Raw genomic sequence first — 23,463 nt, 5'->3', positions numbered from 1 at the left:
TATCTATCTAGCACTCCATACATTGTCTGAGTGTCCCTTCCTCTTTGCCTTGGTCCTGCCATGGCTGTCTCTTTAGTCCTCCTCACTTCTGGCCCATCAGGAAGCGAGACACGTTCTCATAGACCACGGAGGTGATACAGCAGGCTGGGGTGACACGGATCAGGTTGGGCACCATGCCTTTATAGAACCCTACAGCTCCCTCATTCCTGTGAGGAGGGACCAGAATAAACACAGTAGTCACTATGTGGAAAAAAACAGACTGAAATGTCAGCATTGGAATGGGCGTGAGCAAGCTTTCTCATGGGCTCTCTGTAGGGTTAGAGTTTGGAAGCTGTGGATCTTAGTTGCTTCACACTGTTATGTTACCAAACTCCATGAACATGGTTATATGCCCACTTAACAGTAAATTAGCAAGTTTTGGCTAGTTAACCTAAAACTAGCTGTTTTTTATGTGTATGTACTGTAAACCAACAGTGTGGTCTTGGCCTACCTCCATGTCCTCCTGACCACATCCAGGACTCCATTGTACTTATTATGCTGGTCCTGCAGGCGAGCCCGCACCACCTGGTAAGGGTATGTAGTAGCCACAGCAAATATTTTGGATAGAGCTGCCATTGTGATATATTCCAATGGATTCTGGTCAGACCGAGAGAGCGAGAGAGAGGTTGGAGGAGTGATGCCTGTGAGTCACTTACTTCACAAGCATTACGGTAATTCTTCCAGAAATCCTGCAACACTTAGAAGTGGGTTTTCTTTATGAGTAATTTAAAGGTTTATTACCCATATGGTTGAGTCATTAAAACTATGAACACATTTACATTAGGCGTGGTTATAGAAGTCTTAATGTTTCCTCACTCTGCAGTCTGCACTCACCAGTTTAGCTTCTGAAGGCATTTTCTTGTATTGTTGTAGTCTCTCTTCAGCTCCTCATAGGCCATGAACTGCAATGCCCCGTGTGACGTGCCAAATAAACCAGGAACATACCCCTGGAGGATTAAACACTGGGGTCATTATCTGTACCTGACAAATAACCTTTGTTTTAGCGCCAATGAGAAAGGTGCTGTTATCTTCCCAAATCCAATTGATATGATCATGGTATTTATAATTTTGAAAAATACTTATAGCTGATATAAAAGACACTAATATCTTGAAAGTCAATTTATCATATTGACTACCCAGGCTGTTCAATTCTGGTCCTGGAGGTCCGAAACACTTCTGTTTTTGTTTCTACCTGGTATTTAATTGCACTCAACCGGTGGCCCAGGTCTGAATTAGTCCCTTATTAGAAGGAGAGGATGACAACCAGAAGTGTTTTATCCCTCCAGGACTGACATTGAAAAGCCCTGCCCTGTGCATGATCTACCTACCTCTACTAACACTGACTTTGCTGATAACTTGAGGAAATATTTACTGATTACTATGACTGTAAACAGCTGTGTAAAGTAGTTAAGTAAAAATACTTTAAAGTACTACTTAAGTCGTTTTTTTGGGGTATCTGTACTTTACTATTTATATTTTTGACAACTTTCACTTTAATACATTCCCTAAAGCAAATAATGTTTAAAAAAAAGAAAGAAAATGGTGCTGTCTGGTTTGCTTAATATAAGGAATTTGAAATGATTTATACTTTTACTTTTGATACTTAAGTATATTTTAGCAATTACATTTACTTTTGATACTTAAGTATATTTGAAACCAGATACTCCTGAGTGGGCGCAGTGAGATCCAGTGCCACTAGAGATCCTGGTTCGAATCCAGGCTCTGTCGCGACCGGGAGACTCATGGGCGGCGCACAATGTGGCGCACAATTGGCCCATGCGTCGTCCAGGGTAGGGGATGGAATGGCCGGCAGGGATGTAGCTCAGTTGATAGAGCATGGCGTTTGCAACGCCAGGGTTGTGGGTTTGATTCCCACGGGGGGCCAGTATAAAAAAATAAAAAAATTATTCACTAACTGTAAGTCGCTCTGGATAAGAGCGTCTGCTAAATGACTAAAATGTAAATGTTAAGACTTTTACTCAAGTAGTATTTTACTGGGTGACTTTTACTTGAGTGGTATGTATCTTTACTTTTACTGAAGTATGACAATTGGGTACTTTTTCCACCACAGACTGTGAAATGTGGTTGTCTCACCTAGCTATCTTAGGATGAATGCACTAAATGTACACTGCTCAAAAAAATAAAGGGAACACTTAAACAACACAATGTAACTCCAAGTCAATCACACTTCTGTGAAATCAAACTGTCCACTTAAGAAGCAACACTGATTGACAATACATTTCGCATGCTGTTGTGCAAATGGAATAGACAACAGGTGGAAATTATAGGCAATTAGCAAGACACCCCCAATAAAGAAGTGGTTCTGCAGGTGGTGACCACAGACCACTTCTCAGTTCTTATGCTTCCTGGCTGATGTTTTGGTCACTTTTGAATGCTGGCGGTGCTTTCACTCTAGTGGTAGCATGAGACGAGTCTACAACCCACACAAGTGGCTCAGGTAGTGCAGCTCATCCAGGATGGCACATCAATGCGAGCTGTGGCAAGAAGGTTTGCTGTGTCTGTCAGCGTAGTGTCCAGAGCATGGAGGCGCTACCAGGAGACAGGCCAGTACATCAGGAGACGTGGAGGAGGCCGTAGGAGGGCAACAACCCAGCAGCAGGACTGCTACCTCCGCCTTTGTGCAAGGAGGAGCACTGCCAGAGCCCTGCAAAATGACCTCCAGCAGGCCACAAATGTGCATGTGTCTGCTCAAACGGTCAGAAACAGACTCCATGAGGGTGGTATGAGGGCCCGACGGTCCACAGGTGGGGGGTTGTGCTTACAGCCCAACACCGTGCAGGACGTTTGGCATTTGCCAGAGAACACCAAGATTGGCAAATTCGCCACTGGCGCCCTGTGCTCTTCACAGATGAAAGCAGGTTCACACTGAGCACATGTGACAGACGTGACAGAGTCTGGAGACGCCCGTGGAGAACGTTCTGCTGCCTGCAACATCCTCCAGCATGACCGGTTTGACGGTGGGTCAGTCATGGTGTGGGGTGGCATTTCTTTGGGGGGCCGCGACAGCCCTCCATGTGCTCGCCAGAGGTAGCCTGACTGCCATTAGGTACCGAGATGAGATCCTCAGACCCCTTGTGAGACCATATGCTGGTGCGGTTGGCCCTGGGTTCCTCCTAATGCAAGACAATGCTAGACCTCATGTGGCTGGAGTGTGTCAGCAGTTCCTGCAAGAGGAAGGCATTGATGCTATGGACTGGCCCGCCCGTTCCCCAGACCTGAATCCAATTGAGCACATCTGGGACATCATGTCTCGCTCCATCCACCAACGCCAAGTTGCACCACAGACTGTCCAGGAGTTGGCGGATGCTTTAGTCCAGGTCTGGGAGGAGATCCCCCAGGAGACCATCCGCCACCTCATCAGGAGCATGCCCAGGCGTTGTAGGGGAGGTCATACAGGCACGTGGAGGCCACACACACTACTGAGCCTCATTTTGACTTGTTTTAAGGACATTACATCAAAGTTGGATCAGCCTGTAGTGTGGTTTTCCACTTTAATTTTGAGGGTGACTCCAAATCCAGACCTCCATGGGTTGATAAATTAGATTTCCATTGATAATTTGTGTGTGATTTTGTTGTCAGCACATTCAACTATGTAAAGAAAGTATTTAATAAGATTATTTTCATTCATTCAGATCTAGGATGTGTTATTTTAGTGTTCCCTTTATTTTTTTGAGCAGTGTATACATTCCCTCTGGATAAGAGTGTAGCTAAATTGCTAAAATGTAAAATGGAGTACTGCCCCCTAGTGGTAGTCTATAAAACATGCATTCAAATCTTGTGCAACTACAGTACATTCTGTAAAACTTCAATTAAAGCTGCAATATGTAACTTTTTTGGGCAACCGACCAAATTCACATAGAAATATGAGGTATAGGTATGTCACTCATTGAAAGCAAGTCTAAGAAGTGGTAGATCTGTTCTACGTGGCTATTTCTAGGCTTCTCGTTCTTAAGTTTCATTGTTGAGTCTTTTACTTTCGGTTTTGTACACATTTACATTTACATTTGAGTAATTTAGTACCAGCTTCAAACAGTTGAAAATACAATATTTGGGGGTATGGAAAAGCTATTTCACAGCGGTTTAGATGGTACAATGATTCTCTACACTATACTTCCTTGTAAAATGAAATTAGGCTAACTATTAGAATTTGAGGAACAAGGAAATGGTGGAGCGATTTCTGCATAGTGCATCTTTAATAGCCTGGGTGTTTATTTGCTTCAATCACTGAACATAATCGGTGCTTTTTAGAGACAGGTTTCTATTTGAGCCAGGCGACTATTTCCTTATTGCACACAGCTTTTGCTCAATAAAAAAGGTTGAAAAGACGACCACACTGTTCATTGTGACCAGTATGACCAGCATAACCATTATAATAACAAATCCATTGTAGATCAGACCTGCAAAGACTAGCCTGCCTATCATACACCCCGATTTCGCGCATCAGCACCATAAAGAGCTCCATTTGCTCTCGTGTTTTCTTTTTGGTGGCTCCATGGCTAGCAACAATGAAATAATTAAATAAAAAATGTTGACTGTGGGAATATAAGAGCTGTGTCCATGGTAACCTCATTTAGACCCAGCGTTTATTTGAAACAGCCGTTTATTTGCCCAGCTATTAAAAAGGACAGGTGGCTATTTGAGACTCAGCGTTTAATTGAAGATTTTACGGTACATTGCCTAATTTTAGGCTGTGAGGGATCATAAGGAGAAAACATGTTTACATATGACACCATTCACATGTCCTGCACATTCACTGGACCTGCACCTGACTTGTAAGCAGACAAGAAAGTCCTAATAAGCTCTATTCAGGATACAGCCATCATACATACAGATGACAAACCCTGGGTTATACTGAGCCTCACCCTGTACAGTCCAGGTATCCCCTCATGCCGGTAGATCTTCACCAGTGCATCTATCATCCCTTTATACTGTTTCCTGGTGGGATCAGTGTTATACTGCAGCACCAAGCGAGTCTTAGTCACCCAGATAGGGTTGGTTAGGGTGAGAGTCAATACACCTGGAGACGGAGGAAACAGAGGTGAGTTTCTGACACACACACACAGCTGCATAAGTGTACAACATGAATTAAACCAAACTACAAGCTCTACGACTACACTACATGGAGCCTGTGAAGCATGGAGCTGGTGAAGACCCCTATCTCATTAAGTTTTATTAAATCACATGACACAGGGCAGCCAGTGTCTTTCTTTCCTTTTCCATTGTCTGTCAGTGAGTGCAGGGCATTAGTTTAACATGATTAGGCTAGGGTCAATCAAATCACATGACCGTATACAGCCAGAAAAAATTATAAAAGTTCAGCAAATTGACCAATAACTGTATACATATGTACTTTTGCCTTAGTCAGAGGAGTCAAATATTTTGTTCCAACTAGTCAGTCACACGCCTGATTCAACTAATCAAAGTCTGGACTAGTATAGCAGACTATGATATGTTTATTTAGATGTGTAATGTTAACTGTTTGATCAAACAGTGTTGACCTTCGAAGTTGTGGTATTGACCACACACCACCAGTGTGTGTGTCCCTGGGGTCTAGACAGAGGCAGTACTAACCTGCTTGGGCGGCTGACAGCAGGTGTTCTGTGGCACTCAGTTCAGACTGACGGCCTTCCTTAGTGTACGCCTTGATGGCATTGTAACTGTGGGGGAAGTTAATACAGACAGAACAGAAAATTCATTGGATACCTCAATAGACAAATCCCGACGCTACCATTGCTATTTAAAAAGTGCTAGAGTACAATGTAGAAATATTATCAACAGTCATGTTAAGTGATGAGTTCATAGTTGATTGGATAGACGAGGGGTTTCCAAACTGGGCTGCAGTGGGTCCGCCAATTTTTTGGGGCAATTTTTGGGAGGGTTTTTTTAACGTGAAAAATAATTATTTTATGAATATCGCTTAGCAGCAACAGAATACCATCGTGGATACAATGTTTATGTCTCTCAAGGCGTCCAGAATGAAGGAAGTTAGAGGTAGTTTCACAAGCCCATGCCAACTAGCGTTAGTGCAATGACTTGAAGTCTACAGGAACAGTTAGCATGCTAGCTGTTCCTGCTCATCCGACTCTGGGGAAGTAGATAAATGGCTTCATTGCCAAAATCTCAAACTACCCCTTTAATATTTTTACATTTTACATTTTAGTCATTTAGCAGACGCTCTTATCCAAAGCGACTTACAGTTAGTGAGTGCATACATTTACTTCATACTGGCCCCTCGTGGGAATCGAACCCACAACCCTGGCGTTGCAAGTGCCATGCTCTACCAACTGAGCTACACGGGGGCCCGTGTGGAGGAGATGATTGTGGACTACAGGAAAAGAAGAGGACCGAGCACGCCCCCATTCTCATCGACGGGGCTGTAGTGGAGCAGGTTGAGAGCTTCAAGTTCCTTCGTGTCCACATCACCAACAAACTAACATGGTCCAAGCACACCAAGACAGTCGTGAAGAGGGCACGACAAAACCTATTCCCCTAAGGAGACTGAAAAGATTTGGCATGTGTCCTCAGATCCTCAAAAGGTTCTACAGCTGCACCATCGAGAGCATCCTGACTGGTTGCATCACTGCCTGGTATGGCAACTGCTTGGCCTCCAACCCCAATTACCTTGACTAACCGGTGCCCCCGCACATTGACTCGGTACTGGTACCCCCGTATATAGCCTCGCTATTGTCATTTTTACTGCTGCTCTTTCATTATTTGTTACTTTTATTTTGTATAATTGTATATTGTATTTTTGTGTGATTTTTTGTTTTATTCTTTCTTAAAACTGCATTGTTGGTTAAGGGCTTGTAAGTAAGCATTTCACTGTAAGGTCTACACCTGTTGTATTCGGCACATGTGACAAATAACATTTGATTTGATTTGAAATTACAGTCATTGGAGCTAATTACAGGGTTTTTCTGTATAGAAAATTCTTAGGCGGGCCATGGTAAATTTCAGGACAGAAAAACTGTTTCAGTGTCAACTTAAACAACCAAAACCAGATAGAAAGCATGCAGAAAAGATATTGAACTATATATAAAAATGGGCATTCAGGGCCCATGCCCATTGATTTTGTTATAATGTCTGAGCAGAGGAACACAGCATTAGCCATGGCCAAATGCATAGAATTGCTGAAAATTAGCTTTAAAACTGCAGAATTGTCTCTCTAGCTCCATGCCAAACTGTATAGAATTGCTGGAAATTAGCTTCAAAACAGTAACATTTTCTGTCAGCTCAATAGATAAATCTGTAGAGTTGCAGAAAATGTGCTTTACAACAGCAAAATTCTCTCTACGCAGCCGAGATACTGTACCTTTCTAGCTAATAATGTTAAGAGTTTACACTCCCTCTTCCAATGAACTGTGGGTAGGTAAAAATAATGAAACCGTCTACCAAATCTATTCATTTTCAAATGTCGATTACTCCTACTTGCCTTTACCATTCACCTGATGATAAGACAATACTTTCTTTAACCCCTGGGATATACTATTGAAATTCCAATAAATGTCTGGCAATGCATGCATGCTGTCATGTCATCCAGCGTCATATTGTAAAGATATTATCCCAGAGAAAGTAGAACGGTTTTACTTCTTCTGGTTATACTTACAAGAAGAAGTAGAGGCCCCATGATGCCCCAGCACCCCAGATGTTTGGGGTGACTCCTTGGTAGAGTCCTCGGACCCCCTCCTGCTGCCACACATTTCTCAAACAATGGATAACGCCATTATATTTAGGTCTCAGGTCCAGTCCATCGCTCACTGCAGGAAAATAACAAGGCAGGGGAAAACATACACTGTCAGAGTCAACAGAACATCAACTGTCCATTCAAGTTCCAGCCAGGTAGCTAGCTACTCCTATGTTATTACCATGTGCCGATTGCATAATTTGCAGGTTCCCAATCTTACACCTGTCAAAGGCAGAAATTAGCTAGCTGCTGCCAGTCCCTTTTAGGCTGGACAAATAAACACCTTGTAGCTACTGTAAGAGTTTTAGAGCCACACATTGACATACATAACTTTACCTGCAAACCTGATTTTGACTAGGTCAAGAGGGTGCAGCACCAGTGTTGACACGACTCCTCCACCGAGTCCTGCAACCAAATTCTCTATTTTCACATGGCTGTAGACTTGCTGGATACGTCCAGTTATGGAGAAAGGTGTGCCACTTCCAGGTCCTGTTGCAGCTGTCTCTTGATTTGAAGTAGCAGGACTCATGTTTACCTAGCTATTCTGTGAATTTAGCTAGAATTAAGTTAACGTCAGCTACTTGATTATTCAGATCTTATTCAACAGAACGCGCACGGTATCGTGCTCCTGTTAAAATATAATCCCAGAATCCAAAAGGCACATACTTGAAGTAACCACATCATATTTTAAGACGTTTTAGTGACCCACGTTTTTGTCATGCGGTACAAGCTACATCTCTATCCGGCACGACCTTTCCAATGACTCGATCGAAGCTGATATGCCGAGTTCAAAACAACTGGATCTCGGAACTCGGAAATCGCAGACTTCCGACTTCAATGCGTTCAAGACAACTGGGAACTCGGAAAAAACGAGCACCGACTGTGAAAAATCTTTTGAAACTTCTTCCAATTCGGGAACTCGGGCCTCCATCATTTGATGTTGTTTTTTCCTAGTTCCCAGTTGTCTTGAACGCACCAAAAGCACCAATACTTTAGGAAATGTGACGCAATTTGGAGGACTTTACTATCCCACAATGCAACAGTAAAAGGCACACCCCGACCACCATGGCAGTCTGCGAGACAGATTTGCAAAAACCGCAGCGTATGTTATGAAGCTGTGTTTACGTCGGTGAACTAAAATTGTAAACACAATGAGTTGCTTATGGATGGGTAATGTAAGTCCTGATATGTTACTTTAACAACTTTGCATGCATAGAAAACTATCATTAGCATATCCTAGCTCTTGTGTTACTCCCACTTTAGGATAGCTAGTGTTACCACCTCTCAGTGCTACCAACTAGCTCGTTAGCTAATAGATGCACCCTCAGGCATTTTCATTATTTGGCAAACGTTAGCTAGTTCTTGCTCACTGACAAGCCCCAAAGAGCCTCTAGTCTAGTGAAGCCTGTCATTTCCTTGTCTGAAAGACCACACCAAGTCAGTGTCTCTGAAAGTTTGAGAATATGTCCAGTTGAATATAGCTAGGTAGCTACACTAAGTTACAGAGTGTAGGTAATTTACAGTAGCAAGCTAGAGTAGAGGTTTTCTGTTCAAGTTAGTGTTTTTCTCTCATCCCCTGTAGTTAGAGCCTTATATGGATGAGAAGTTCATCTCTCGTGCATTTGCCACCATGGGAGAGCTTGTGGTGGGGGTGAGAATCATCCGAACAAAATGAACTGGTAAGACAGGAGAACATTATGCTACTGCAATAGAAGGGGTTATGAGTGATACAGACAGTTTTTTGTCTTTGGGGATGTCTAGTAGCTACTGTATATTACTATCACTATTCACCAACAGAAGAAATTGCACAACCACAACGACACGTACATGTATGTGTTTTGGACCTTCTCCACCTTGTGTAGGGGTGCGGCAGGCTATTGCTTTGTTGAGCTGGCGGACGAGGCCACTGCTGAGCGGTGTCTCAGGAAAGTTAACGGGAAGCCTCTCCCTGGAGCCACACCGGTACAGTGCCACCACACACACACATCCCTCAATGATTCCAAATTTTTTTCCAATCTCGAATCGACCCATAGCCCCTACCCCTATCTCCAGGCACTCTGAGAGGATTGGATATGTATAGGGCATATGGTGAACTCTTGATATACCCATTAACTTTATTAGAGATAAATCATGTCTGGAATAATCCATTCTGAACAAAACACTCTCTCTTCTCTACAGCCGAAGAGGTTCAAACTAAACCGTACCACATACGGAAGACAAGGAGAGAACAGGTACGTACTGCATGCCACTGAACTTACTCTGTCCAGGGACTAACAGAGCCTCCCTTCATACAGTAGTGAAGGTAGTTGTGTGTAGATGAAGGAAGACACTTTTACTCCATTCGTTTGGTATGTTCAAGTTGTTCTCTCCAATCATGGATGTAGGAAATATCCCAAATAATCCACACTTTTCATTATTCATTATTAATAGCATATAGATTTTTATAAATATTATGTTTATTCATAAAGGTTTTCTTTCCTGTCAAAAACAGGGGTGGTTACTCAGACAGGTTCAATCAGGCGTACTCGTACAACAACAACCAGTACTACCAACAGTACCCCTGACCACTACTCCAACTGGGGCTATGACCAGAACACAGGCAGCTACGGAGGTTACAACTACAACCACTATGACTATAGCAACCAGGTGTGTGTGTGTGTGTCCCGCACACACACTGTATTGCTCTTTAATTATACATCAGTTGTACCCATTCTAATGACCACTGAATATGTGATATTAGAGGTATGGCATATTATGGTATGGCTGTTGTGAGTAAAGACCTGTCTCTTTGTTTTAGGGTTATGGGGAGACTGAAGATGATGGACTGGAGTGTGAGTGCTCCGTTTTCTTTCATTTCTCTAGCTTCATGATACAAAAAAGCAGCTGAAATATTTGACACTATTTGACATAATGTATTGAACCCAGGCCTGGAGTATAGCCTACAAACTGTCCAGTCTGTCTGATCTTTATGGCTCTCGTGCTGTGCCCCCTTTGTCTGTGTGCCTGACTGTGTGATCTTACTGTGTGCCTTGTGTGTGCATCCTGCAGACCCCATGGTGGCACTGGATGTGGTGGCAGCCAACAGGCAGTACATGGAGGAGAGTGAGGAGCTGTATGATGCCCTCATAGACTGCCACTGGCCTGCCCTGGAGCCTCCTGGTCCTATTACTGCCGCTGCACCATCCAAGGCACAGTAGAGCTAGCAGACTCCCTGGTCGACAGATAGCAACAGTCGGACTCTCAACCTCTCGATGTGGATTGTTTGGAACAGCCCAGTGTGAAGGTTCAAAGGGTAAAGGCATCTCGTCCTGCCTGCCAAGAGTAGCTGGTCTTCAGTGTCTCGTACTCTTGCAATGGGCTAAGCTAAGCGAACAGACCACAGTGTATGATTCATGTGATTCGTGTGAACCCAGCTCCAGTGACTGAAAGGATGCCCCCCTCATGTTTGAATTGAATTATTATTTTTATCACTCACCCCCACTCATTTCTTTTGGGTTATTGGGCACTGGTTTGGTTCCAATTGCCCAACGAACAGGCTTGTTTCGGGTGCTTGATGTCTTTGTAATCATATCTTCAAGGACTGCGTTGCTAGTATTGGCCTCTGTCTTTCCCTCCCTCACATAGCTTCCTTTTTCATATTTATTGTCCACACTGGAAAATAGAATAAGATTGAAATATAATCCCTATTCAACCTATTGATTATCTATCTAGGGTCACTTGCTTCTTATTGTGGAGTGGAAGACTGTGTAGTAGGTGTTTTAAACCTTTCTCCTCCATGTTATAATCTGAAAGCTGTGGGACAGGCAGGGTTGTTGATTCTGCTTTGTGTAAATATTCGTCAACAGAAGAAAATGTGGAGGTGTGTGTTCATTCTCAATTCATCAGTAACACTTTATAATAATTTACATGAATAATACATTATAAATGCTTCATAAATTATAAATGATTTTTTTCATATAATGAAATACTTAAATAGGTTATGAATGCTTATTCATGAGAGTTATTATAAAGTGTAACTGTTTCATCAATGTCAAATGGGATGTCCTGTTTAGCAGGATATGATGGTATTCTTTAAGGTTAGTCTACAGGTCACCTCCTATTACTGTAGTAGAAATACAGTATCAGATCAGCTGGTTCAGTGTTAATAGCTCCAAGACCACATGCTGACTGCAGCAAAGAATATCAGTATCTACAAGCTCACATCACCAGTGTTCATGTCTTGCTTTTGAAAATAAATTCATGTGACATTGATGCTCAGAGACCAACATGTATTAAAAGCTAATTTTGATACATTTAATTAATTGTATAATATATTTGGTTGTGAATTTATTGTACTTTTTGTGTCTTCAGGAGTCTTCAGGAGTGTAGCTATGTCTTGACAATGTCGAACAACCTAATTCCGAAACACACTTTAGGGCACTAAAATAAACTGTTACTCTATTTGAAAAGACAACAAATAACCTGCTCCTGTAATAACAGAGTAGAGAAGCACAAATATATGTTTTTGCTCCATGCAAATGAAAATCCAGCTTTTTACTAGTTTCAATTAGTTCCTAGAATGCTACGCAATTATAGGCTGGAATCCATACAGAATCCTGAAGTGAAACAATAGTAAAATGGAGCCATTCAGCTTGCATCCAGGCTACCTCAATCATTCCACACACCCAGCCCCAGGGAGAGAGAGTCTATTGTTGCAGACTGGTCTCATAGACTAGATGTAACATAGTAAATGTAAATCCGAGACACTCAAATTAGTATTTTATGTTATGTTTGGTATGCTTACATTGAAGGTTACTTAAGGCAAAACAAAAATAGGGTAGTTGGTCGGTGTGGGTGGGTGGATAATGTGAATGTCTAGCAACCTGAAGGTTGCATGTTCAAATCTCATCATGGACAACTTTAGCATTTGAGCTAATTAGCAACTTTGCAACTACTTAGCATGTTAGCTAACACTTCTCCTAACCTTAACTCATAACCCCTAGGGCTAGCTAACAGCGTTAGCCACCTAACTAACGTTAGCCACAACAAATTGGAATTTGTAACATATCATACATTTGGCAAATTCGCAACATATTGTAAGTTTTGCAATTTTGTAACATTTTGATTGAATTTCAATTGGTAACATACGAAATGGATGATGGACATCAACAAATTAATACATACCATCATACTAAATCAGTGGTCACCAACCGGTCGATCTCCAAGGCATTCCTAGTTGATCACCAAACATTTCTGTAAAAAAGCCAACGATAAAGCCTTGCATTCCTATTTTTTGTATTCGTTTCGTGCTGTTGGCGGTAGGTGAACTTGATTCAGCAGCCCTAGCGCCGGGAAGGCAAAGTGTTCCCATTTTTAACCATTTAATGTGTCTGCAGGTAGAACTCCGCCCACCCGGCAGGCCCAGAGAGCAAATCAAGTGCATCTATAGGTCTACAGCTGGCCAATCAGATGGCTCAGATTATCGTGTCTGCACAGTTTCCTCACGCCATAGACTAGAAAAAGAAGCGTTGAACACACAGCAAAGTTAATACAGATTAAAACATGTTTAAAACCATGACTAGAGAGAGACTCAACGAATACAGCAAAGAGCTGCTGTTTTTATGAGTGAGTTCATGTTTAAGTTGTTATTCAGCACTGTCAGCACTTTGTTCAAAACCTTTATAAGCCTTTAAATGTGTGTTCTCCCTACTTCCACACACTACAACCAGTACTGCAGCTGCAATGAATGAGTATAGCAAAGTGTTTCCGTTGTTATTATTAGCGGCTTGTGTCTTTTTTAATATCAAGGAATATTTTACTTTCTCTGGACGTAGGAGTAACAACATGAATTGGTGCATGAGGCAGAAATAATGCAGTGCGACTTGAGTTTTGCCATCAGCTGGAAGACTGTGTCCCCTTTTCTCAGCAGAGGGAAGGAGGGTGGAGGGACGATGAGTCGGGTGAGAGGCCTCACCGCTGCTCCCTCCCACCCCTCAGACTGACCATCAGATGTAGGCCATCAGTCCAGTAAAAATACATAGTATGCTCACTTAGCGGTGCTTCACAAGTATTACAACAAATTATCCATTACCAGTGTGATCATATACTTGTTTTTTTATGGTCTGAGAAGAACAACATTGGCAGGGCAATTCGAGCATATCCAATACACAGTGATAATGTATTAGCCTACTGCACAAACCTCTTTGCTACAGAACAGTTAATGTTACATAGGCTTACATTATTTAATTCATGATTTAAAAAAATCTGCGGTTGATCTCGGCATGCATTTTGACTCAGAAAGTGATCTTGACTCAGAAAAGGTTGCTGACTACTGTACTAAATGGAGTGTCTCGGATTTACGTACAGAATAATACTAAATGCTCTGAGACCACGTTGCAACATACTACCCACTCAATCTGTTCATGCCCTACTAATGAGCCTGACACCGGCTGGTCATGTGAGTGGAGCTCAGTGCAGCAGCCTTTGCTATCCATTATAAGAAGCAGTGTGAAAGTCATGGGACAGGCACAGGACAGCCAACTACTGCTGGCCTCTATTAAACCAAAAGGCTTAGTTATTCTATCGTTAGTTATGTTGACCTAGATTTTAGGACTGAGTGACGGATGTTGTTCATAGTGGCTTGATAATAATGAACCTGCAGACTGAGCTGCACTCCAATCATATCCAACCCTCATATCAGAGATATGATTCTCTCATTATCAACAGAGAAAGTAGCCTATAACCTAACATAAACAAATCAGAATTCATAAAATGGGTTACTTTTAGATAGGGATACACTTGACCCGAAGTGGCTATTTTACTTATGTAGTGTAGATCTAATATTTTGTTTCTGCGTATGAGTTTTTGTCTGCTGCCTCAGAATATGAGCAGAGTAGCGAGTTTGACACGATCACATGCGCACGCTGAATTACTGCGACCAACCGCAAACGTGTGACGTCGCATTATGTGCTCGGTCTTCGATACGGGACAGAAACTGGAAACGACGCATTATACTGCAATCCTATTGAAAAGTAAGGATTTTATCATAATATTTAATCAATCATTTTACAGATGTAAGTAGAAAACTGATTTATCTTGATTGTCTACACTGGTAAAACCACCCAGAAAGTAGGCTACGATGCGACTGCCAGTGCCTATAACTGTCAGTGATTCAACTGGATAGGCTACATTGTATCTACTCGTTCAACACATAATATGGAATTGGTTACAATTGTTTCTAACCCGATGCAAAGTGTAGCTGTTTTTTTAAAAATTACGTTTAATTGCTTTCGATTTTAATTAGCCTAGTGGCCTATAGGCTATACAACCCATTGAACCCAATAGCCTATATGAGCATGTCAGACTGACTGAGGGCGCTACATAAAAAAATGGTTCATGTTATGCAGGCTTGTCGCTGTCACTTTATAGCTTGTAGCCGAGATTTCAGATACTATGGTTGTATAATAGTATTTGACCGAGGCTATTCTTAAGTTGTCATTCGTGTTCAATTGGGCTATACTATAGCCTACAATCATGAAATAAGCAGCTCACAGAATTGTCTAATTAATAATCAGTTAAAATTATAAACTATGTGACCTCATATCTTGGTCATGGTTGACCCGCTAAATATCATTTCTGTGCAAATGGATGGCCAGCCTACATTCGGCTCCGGTGCCTGCCGAACCTGCTCTCCTATTGTAAACAACCTGCGCTCATGACGAAATGTGGCCTAGCCAATGCGTCAATGTGCACTGTAAAGTAGTAGATATATTATAGCCCGCCCATGTGGTCGGATGGAGGATAAACCACAACTATTTATGTCTTTCAATCCTTACTTAGTTTTATGTAGCTTCAAGTGATGATATTATATGCAATCTGATAATGGTGCTTGTTTGAATATAGAAGGCTGCTATATGTGACTGTATGGCAGGTGTGTCCAACATTTCAGTCCCCACTACGGAGTGTGACAGACGCCAGGAGCAAGGATGTCATACGGGAGAACAGACAGCTACCACTCGCAGCCACGAGACTTCAGCAACCTCACCCAGACATGCAGTGTCAACATCCAGAAAATCACACAGAACAGTGAGTGGTGAAGAACAAGACAGTGACAGAACCCAGTGTTCTACTGCTGCGAGTGACACCTTGTTGCAATGCACATTTCCCTATATGGTATATTAAAGTAGGCATATTCTATTCTATAACCTACCCTAACACCATACTCCCACACTTTGGACAATTGAGTATCACAAATAAGTCTTGGAGGCTTGATGTTTTGGGTCTATTTGTGTCTTCCATCTATTTCTGATCTCCTCTCTTGAATGAACTAATATTAGGCAGAGATGTCTGAAGTCAAAAATAGGAACTTCTGAGACAAGAACAGCCTGAGTAGGCCTATAGTATAATGTATAGTGCTCTATTTAGAGAGAGAGAGAGAAAGAGGGATAAAGAGAGAGAAGTGTTGTTCTATCCTGCTTTCTCAGTTCCCCTTCTCTTAGTTCAGCTCACCTCACAGTATTTGTTTTGCTATACAGCTGGGCAGATCAAAAACATGCTGTACCAGATGGGGACGAGACAAGAGACCCCAGAGCTGCAGGACAGACTGTGAGTACTACTGACACTACTGCTCAGTAACTAAGTAACTACTGACACTAACTGACTGCTTCAACACTTAGCCTTTTCCACCACTAATTGGGACAACAAGAGCATCACTAATGAAATATTTTAGTCATTTAGCAGACGCTCTTATCCAGAGCGACTAACAGTTGCATACATTTTTCATACTGGCCCCCCGTGGGAATCGAACCCACAACCCTGGCGTTGCAAGCGCCATGCTCTACCAACTGAGCTACAGGAGGCCTATATACGTACTGCATGTGTGTGTGTGTGTTTGCTACTCACAGCCAACAGGTACAGCACTACACCAACCAGCTGGCCAAAGAGACCAACAGACACCTGAAAGAGCTGGGCTCCCTGCCTCTCCCTCCCTCAGAACAGGTGAGTGGGAGTTCTATGCATAGATACTGTATATTTCTATAGTTCTATGGAAAAGTTCCACATCTATGGACTGGTCCCAGATCTGTTTGTGTAAGCATATCTGGGACCAGGCTACATCAATGTCCTAACATTTTCAAACCAACGAACTGTATGTCGATAATCTCGTGTTCTGTTTCCTGATACAGTATATCATCTTATCTAACAAACCAAATGTGTAAATCATATATAACTCTGCTGAGGACATCTCACCATACAGTATATTCTACTGAATCTATTCTACTCTACTCTACTCTACTCTACTCTACTCTACTCTACTCTACTCTACTCTACTCTACTCTACTCTAATCTACTTTACTGTATTGTGTGATTGATCCTTCCAGAGACAGCAGAAGATCCAGAAGGACCGACTGATGAATGACTTCTCTGCAGCGCTCAACAACTTCCAGGCGGTCCAGCGACGGGCGGCCGAGAAGGAGAGGGAATCAGTGGCCAGGGCCCGGGCGGGTCCCGCCTCACAGTAAACACTCTGCGTTCTCATTGGCCTAGATTTAGCCGTCTGTCATAGTCACTCACCAATAGTATTATTAGATAGCCAAAATAAAACACAGTTTCATTGTCATATTACAGTAGGATGACTGATTAGTGTAATGCAATGTGAATGAGAGCGTTTCAATTATGGGTTTGTTTTTATTTCAGCAGGGAGATGAGGGGAACGTTGATGAACAACTTGTGACATTTGAAAAGTAGGTACACAGTGGAGGTAGAGTCCTATCAAATATTCTGTTCGAATAATTGAAAAAATATGTAATAATAATAATAATATAATAATAATAAAAATAACATAATAATAATAATAATAATAATAATATATAATAATAATAATATATAATATGCCATTTAGCAGACGCTTTTATCCAAAGCGACTTACAGTCATGCGTGCATACATTTTTTGTGTATGGGTGGTCCCGGGGATCGAACCCACTACCTTGGCGTTACAAGCGCCGTGCTCTACCAGCTGAGCTACAGAGGACCACACATTAATTAAGTTGTAACAAAGGTGTGTGTTTGTGTGTGTGTGTGTCCGTGCGCTTGTGTGTGTTTGGTGTGTGTGTGCAGAGATGATGATGACTGGAGTCAAAGTCAGACCCAGCAGCTGGAGGAGCCAGAGGTCACAGAGGAGGACCTGGAGGTCATCAAGGAGAGAGAGACCAACATCAGGCAGCTAGAGGTATTCACCCAGCTACCATCTACCAGCTACCAGCTACCAGCTACCAGCTCCACTCACATTCCATACAGGAATCACAGAGCCACATTACATTTACATTTGAGTCATTTAGCATACTGTTGAACTCCAAATCAATCCTTAGCCCTTCCTCTCTAGTCAGTGGATGCTGGTGGGAGGAGCTCTAGGAGGACGGGCTCTGTGTAATGTCAGGAATGGACAAAATGGAACGGTATCAAACATTTCAAATATATAAAAACCACATGTTTGATACCGTTCCATTTATTCCATTCCAGCCATTACACAGAGCCCGTCCTCCTAGAGCTCCTCCCACCAGCCTCCACTGTCCCTAGTACAGCCCGACAGCCCCTATTCCTGAGTATAGCCACACTCCTGTAGATCTGACAGGACTGGACTAGGGGCTAGGGGCTAGGGTTTGATTTGGACTTCAGCCTAACTACCCTTGTGGTGATTTTCTTCCTTTCTCCTCTCCCTCCAGTCTGATATCATGGATGTAAACCAGATCTTTAAGGACCTGGCGGTGATGATCCACGACCAGGGAGAGATGATCGGTTAGTAGACATGAAATTGATTTTCCCCCTCTCTGGTTTGATAACATGCTGGTTCAGAAGGTTACTGTCTGTGATGGTTTAGAATTCCATCTGATACTGTATCAGTCCTGGCTCCTGTGACCCTGCCCTTCAGTGTGTCTCCTCTCCTCTCTGTTTGACAGACAGCATTGAGGCTAACGTGGAGAGTGCAGAGGTCCATGTAGACAGAGGAACCGGACAGCTCCAAAGAGCCGCCTACTACCAGGTAGCGCTGTGACGATTATGGAATGACCACCATTATTGTCATAATTGTCATTTTGTTGAAAAAATGTTTTGAGCTTATAATGCATCTTTGAAAATTAGCTACGGCATACCTAATGAATACAACACAGCTTTGGAGACACCCTGTCTAAAAACGAATGGTTTTGACTGCTTAAAACTTTTGGAAATTATGCTTTTCCTTCCAAACGTACCGTTATGCTCGTAAAATAACTTGACCTCTTCATTTAATAATGAAAAACTGCTATTGGGTAAACTATTTCTACTTGAAAATAAAATGGAATCCCCCCTCCTAAAATGAATGTATTAAGACGATTATGACAATAATTTTTTTTGTTCATGGTTATTGTCCATAATTGTCGGTTACACAATTATATGATTATTGTGTCAGCCCTACTACCAGGTATCAACACAACACCATCACAACATGGGCCGTGTTTGATTTGTAGATAAGTCCGAATGCTCTGTCGATGATCAGGGTCCTTCATTTAACCAGGCGAGTCAGTTAAGAACAAATTAGTATTTCAAATCACCAATCACTGCCTTTTTGTGCTCCCTCCACCTGTAGAGGAAGTCCCGTAAGAGGATGTGTATCCTGGGCATGGTGGTATCTCTGGTGGTCACCGTCCTGGCTATCATCATCTGGCAGGCCATCAAATGAGAGGACAGGAAGAGCACCGAGGGAAGGATTTTAATGGCACATCGAACTGACAACCTAGAATGGCTTCCAATGGAACGTCTGAGTGAGTGAATGTGTGTGTGGGGGGGAGCGGGTGTGTGTGCGTGCGTGCGTGCATGCTTTCGAGAAAGATATAGACAGAGGCGTAAGGAATAGATTGTATAAATTCTCTTCCCCATCTGTATATATTAAATACTAACTGTTCTAACACAGTCCTGCACTTACTTTCATGTCAGAAATGCAAATGATCTCTGTCATCATTACATACATTACTGTGTTAGAATATGTCTGATCTAATGCAATGTTGCACAAGTTTATATGTATATAAATTCTATGGGTACGGTTTGATATGGTTTATTTTCTGCCTCCTTATTCTTCATGTTGTGAATGTCTGATCCTCTTCCAGATGTCTTATAGTCTATAGTATTATCACAAGGAGATTATGTAGTTGAAATATGGAGGATTCCTTTGATAGCACACAAAATGTTTGTTATATTATTATTATTATTATTATTATTATTATTATTATTATTATTATTATTTGCTGACTTTCATTAATAAAATCAACTGTGCATAAGAGTCCCGACTGTGTCACGCAGGCCGATGTATTTCCACAAGATGGCGATGTTATGCCAGTATTATGAGGTGAATGTATAATGTGTACAAGCGCCATGTAGTCTACCATGCTTTTATTTAGATATTAAACAAGTCAAGATATACGTGTAGTAGTCTTGCAATTTTGCAGTAGTGTTGATGATGTGTGGTAGGTTGCTTAACATATTGGTACCTTAATAAAACATGTTTACTATATGTTTATAAGACACTGTCCTGCTAAATATGCACAAGGTTAAAGAGCATTTTCCATGGTACTGTCATGGTGATTTGAAGCGGTGATTACAGTTATTGTGGAGACTGTGTCTTGCCCGACTCACACCTCTCCCTTGTGATTAGTGAGCTAGTCTAGTTTACCCCTGCTTCAGGCCTATTACCTACAGGTGTTGCCTTTCCAGCTCTTGTCCCGATCCGAGTGCCCTGCTGATTCCAGCTGCGGCACCAGCCTTACAATCAGCTGCCGCCAGGGTGGGGGAAACCTGTATTAAAAACCACTCAGCAAGACAACTAACCCAGGGGATAGGGCAACCAATAGTTCACCAGGCTCTCCAAGAACTATGAGATACGTTCTCCACTCGACAACTGTTATGATGACGCAGATGCTAAGCTACAGGACTGTTTTGCTAGCACAGACTGGAATATGTTCCGGGATTCTTCCGATGGCATTGAGGAGTACAACACATCAGTCACTGGCTTCATCAATAAGTGCATCGATGACGTCGTCTCCACAGTGACCGTACGTACATACCCCAACCAGAAGCCATGGATTACAGGCAACATCCGCACTGAGCTAAAGGGTAGAGCTGCCGCTTTCAAGGAGCGGGACTCTAACCCGGACGCTTATAAGAAATCCCGCTATGCCCTCCGACGAACCATCAAACAGACAAACCGTCAATACAGGACTAAGATTGAATCGTACTACACCGGCTCCGACACTCATCAGATGTGGCAGGGCTTGCAAACTATTACAGACTACAAAGGGAAGCACAGCCGCGAGCTGCCCAGTGACACAAGCCTATAAGACGAGCTAAATTACTTCTATGCTCGCTTCGAGGCAAGCAACAACAAAGCATGTATGAGAGCATCAGCTGTTTCGGACGACTGTGTGATCACGCTCTCCGTAGCCGATGTGAGTAAGACCTTTAAACAGGTGCCAGGATAACAACCTCTCCCTCAATGTGATCAAGACAAAGGAGATGATTGTGGACTACAGGAAAATAATGACCGAGCACACACACATTCTCATCGACGGGGCTGTAGTGGAGAAGGTTGAGCGCTTCAAGTTCCTTGGTGTCCACATCACCAACAAACTATTATGGTCCAAACACACCAAGACAGTCGTGAAGAGGGCACGACAAAGACTATTCCCCTAAGGAGACTGAAAAGATTTGGCATGGGTCCTCAGATCCTCAAAAAGTTATACAGCTGCACCATCGAGAGCATCCTGACTGGTTGCATCACTGCCTGGTATGACAACTGCTCGGCCTCCGACCGCAAGACACTACAGAGGGTAGTGCGTATGTCCCAGTACATCACTGGGGCCAAGCTTCCTGCCATCCAGGACCTCTATACCAGGTGGTGTTAGAGGAAGGCCCTCAAAATTGTCAAAGACTCCAGCCACCCTAGTCATAGACTGTTCTCTCTGCTACCGCATGGCAAGCGGTACCGGAGCGCCAAGTCTAGGTCCAAAAGGCTTCTTAACAGCTTCTACCCCCAAGCCATAAGACTCCTGAACATCTAATAAAATGGCTACCCGGACTATTTGCATTGTATTTTATTTTATTATTTAAATTATTTTTACACCTACAGGTGCACGCCACAAACTCTTCACCTGTGATCCTGGAGTTACTCCCTGTAATGGAACTACTGTTCCATGAGACGAGAGGTATAGTTACCATGTCAGAGTTAGCCTTCCCGCCTAACACATATTAGACACCCCAAGCATGGACCCACAGAGTAATAAAAAGAAGAAACCCTCTGGTTCTATTTCGGTCAGTGGCTCCCCAGTCAGAGAAATACACTGCCTGTTATTATTCAAGCCAAGCCCTTTACAATGATTCTAATACCCTGTAAGTGCCCTAACTCTCAACCTCGAGGAGCCCAATCCTATTCCTCCAAAACCAAAATATCCCAAAAGAGAAGGGGTTCTATCCCTCAAACAATGACTTATATAGTGGCATACTCCTTAACTCCTACCTCAAAACTGGTTACATCTGGTCCATATTGGACTCACCCACCCCCAAGCCCCATTTTTCGTTGCACTTGTCAACCTCCAGAAGGACGTCAAAGGAGGGGGTTGGAGGAAGTTAATGTTCCATTGCCCTTTCTTCGACCTCCCTTTCTGGTTCTTCCCCAAGTTCCACCCATGGATGCTGGTGTCGGCAGCGAAGGTGCTGATGTTGGCAATGACCATGCTTACTCTGCAGTCCTCGGCTGACTGCGACGCTGCCCAGCTCTCCCCTTACTATTTTTCCTCCCCCCACTACGAATCAAAATTTTTCTGGCCTCATGCTCCCTTCGCCCTAGAATCAACTGTATCTCAGCAGGAGTGAGAGTTACATCCATCCCACTGGTCACAACACCCCCTCCATGGATTAACTCTCGCTCCTGGTATATAACCTTTCCATTGGCCAGGTGAATGGTTCAGGTTCTGCCCCCACCCGGCTTTCTTCATGACTTCACCATCACCTCATGGATATATTCTCCCTCGAGCTCTCTCGGGCACACCCCACTCCTTGTGAGCCCACCAGCGAGGTGTGCTCTGTACCTCAGGCTTTTTGTACCTTTCCACATCTACCTCCGGCAACTGGTCCCTGAAAATCCATAGCCATCGCCCTGACCTCTTCTATCGCTTTAGACCTCTCCACACAGTTGGTACATAGTGGTGCCTCCGGGGTCAACTATAGGTAATGGCATCTTACATGGGCAATCCCATGTTCCACAGTGGACCTACAGAAACAAACAGCCATTGTTAGCATACAAATAAACCCACAAACAACTGTGGCCCCTCATGATGAGTTCAGAATGTTTGTGGCCCCCACCCCGATCAAAGTTGGAGCTATGACTTGCTCGCTCTGTAAAGTGGATACCGTACATTACTAAACACAGCATAGTCAGTCCATTTAAAAAATATATAATCCAGTCTAATGCTGTGAACAATCCCAACACCAGCAGCCACCCTGAGATCTTACACGCGGCCCAGTAGTATCTGTCACCACAGATACACTCCTATTTGCAGCACACCCCATTCTTACGTACTGTACCCAACCTGCCTTGTTTCTGCTTCTAGTGGCCTCAGGGTACCATACCATTCTAATCCTATGTCCACAGCTTGCCACACCAACAAGACTAATTTGCAGTACTTGTCCTTGCCTTGTTCCATAGGGCATCTCCCCAATAG

General features: G+C 42.9%; 1 protein-coding gene and 2 pseudogenes across 1 annotated transcript; 2 read left to right on the top strand and 1 right to left on the bottom strand.

Annotated features, from left to right (window-relative positions):
- Window positions 1-82: 82 nt before the first annotated feature.
- On the bottom strand, window positions 83-8,608 carry LOC123487197 (annotated as a pseudogene).
- A 197-nt stretch (window positions 8,609-8,805) lies between these two features.
- Window positions 8,806-11,291, top strand: LOC123487196 (annotated as a pseudogene).
- A 3,342-nt stretch (window positions 11,292-14,633) lies between these two features.
- On the top strand, window positions 14,634-20,267 carry LOC121586000 (syntaxin-12). Its single transcript, XM_045218344.1, is given in 10 exon segments — window positions 14,634-14,754; window positions 15,654-15,808; window positions 16,258-16,327; window positions 16,627-16,720; window positions 17,101-17,250; window positions 17,417-17,463; window positions 17,837-17,948; window positions 18,442-18,514; window positions 18,676-18,758; window positions 19,341-20,267. Coding segments are annotated over 9 exon segments (822 nt in total). The 5' UTR covers window positions 14,634-14,754; window positions 15,654-15,708; the 3' UTR covers window positions 19,434-20,267.
- The last annotated feature ends 3,196 nt before the right edge of the window (window positions 20,268-23,463 follow it).

Source organism: Coregonus clupeaformis, unplaced genomic scaffold (assembly GCF_020615455.1).
Source record: "Coregonus clupeaformis isolate EN_2021a unplaced genomic scaffold, ASM2061545v1 scaf1517, whole genome shotgun sequence".
Classification (NCBI taxonomy): domain Eukaryota; kingdom Metazoa; phylum Chordata; class Actinopteri; order Salmoniformes; family Salmonidae; genus Coregonus; species Coregonus clupeaformis.
This window is presented reverse-complemented; position numbering and strand designations above follow the sequence as displayed.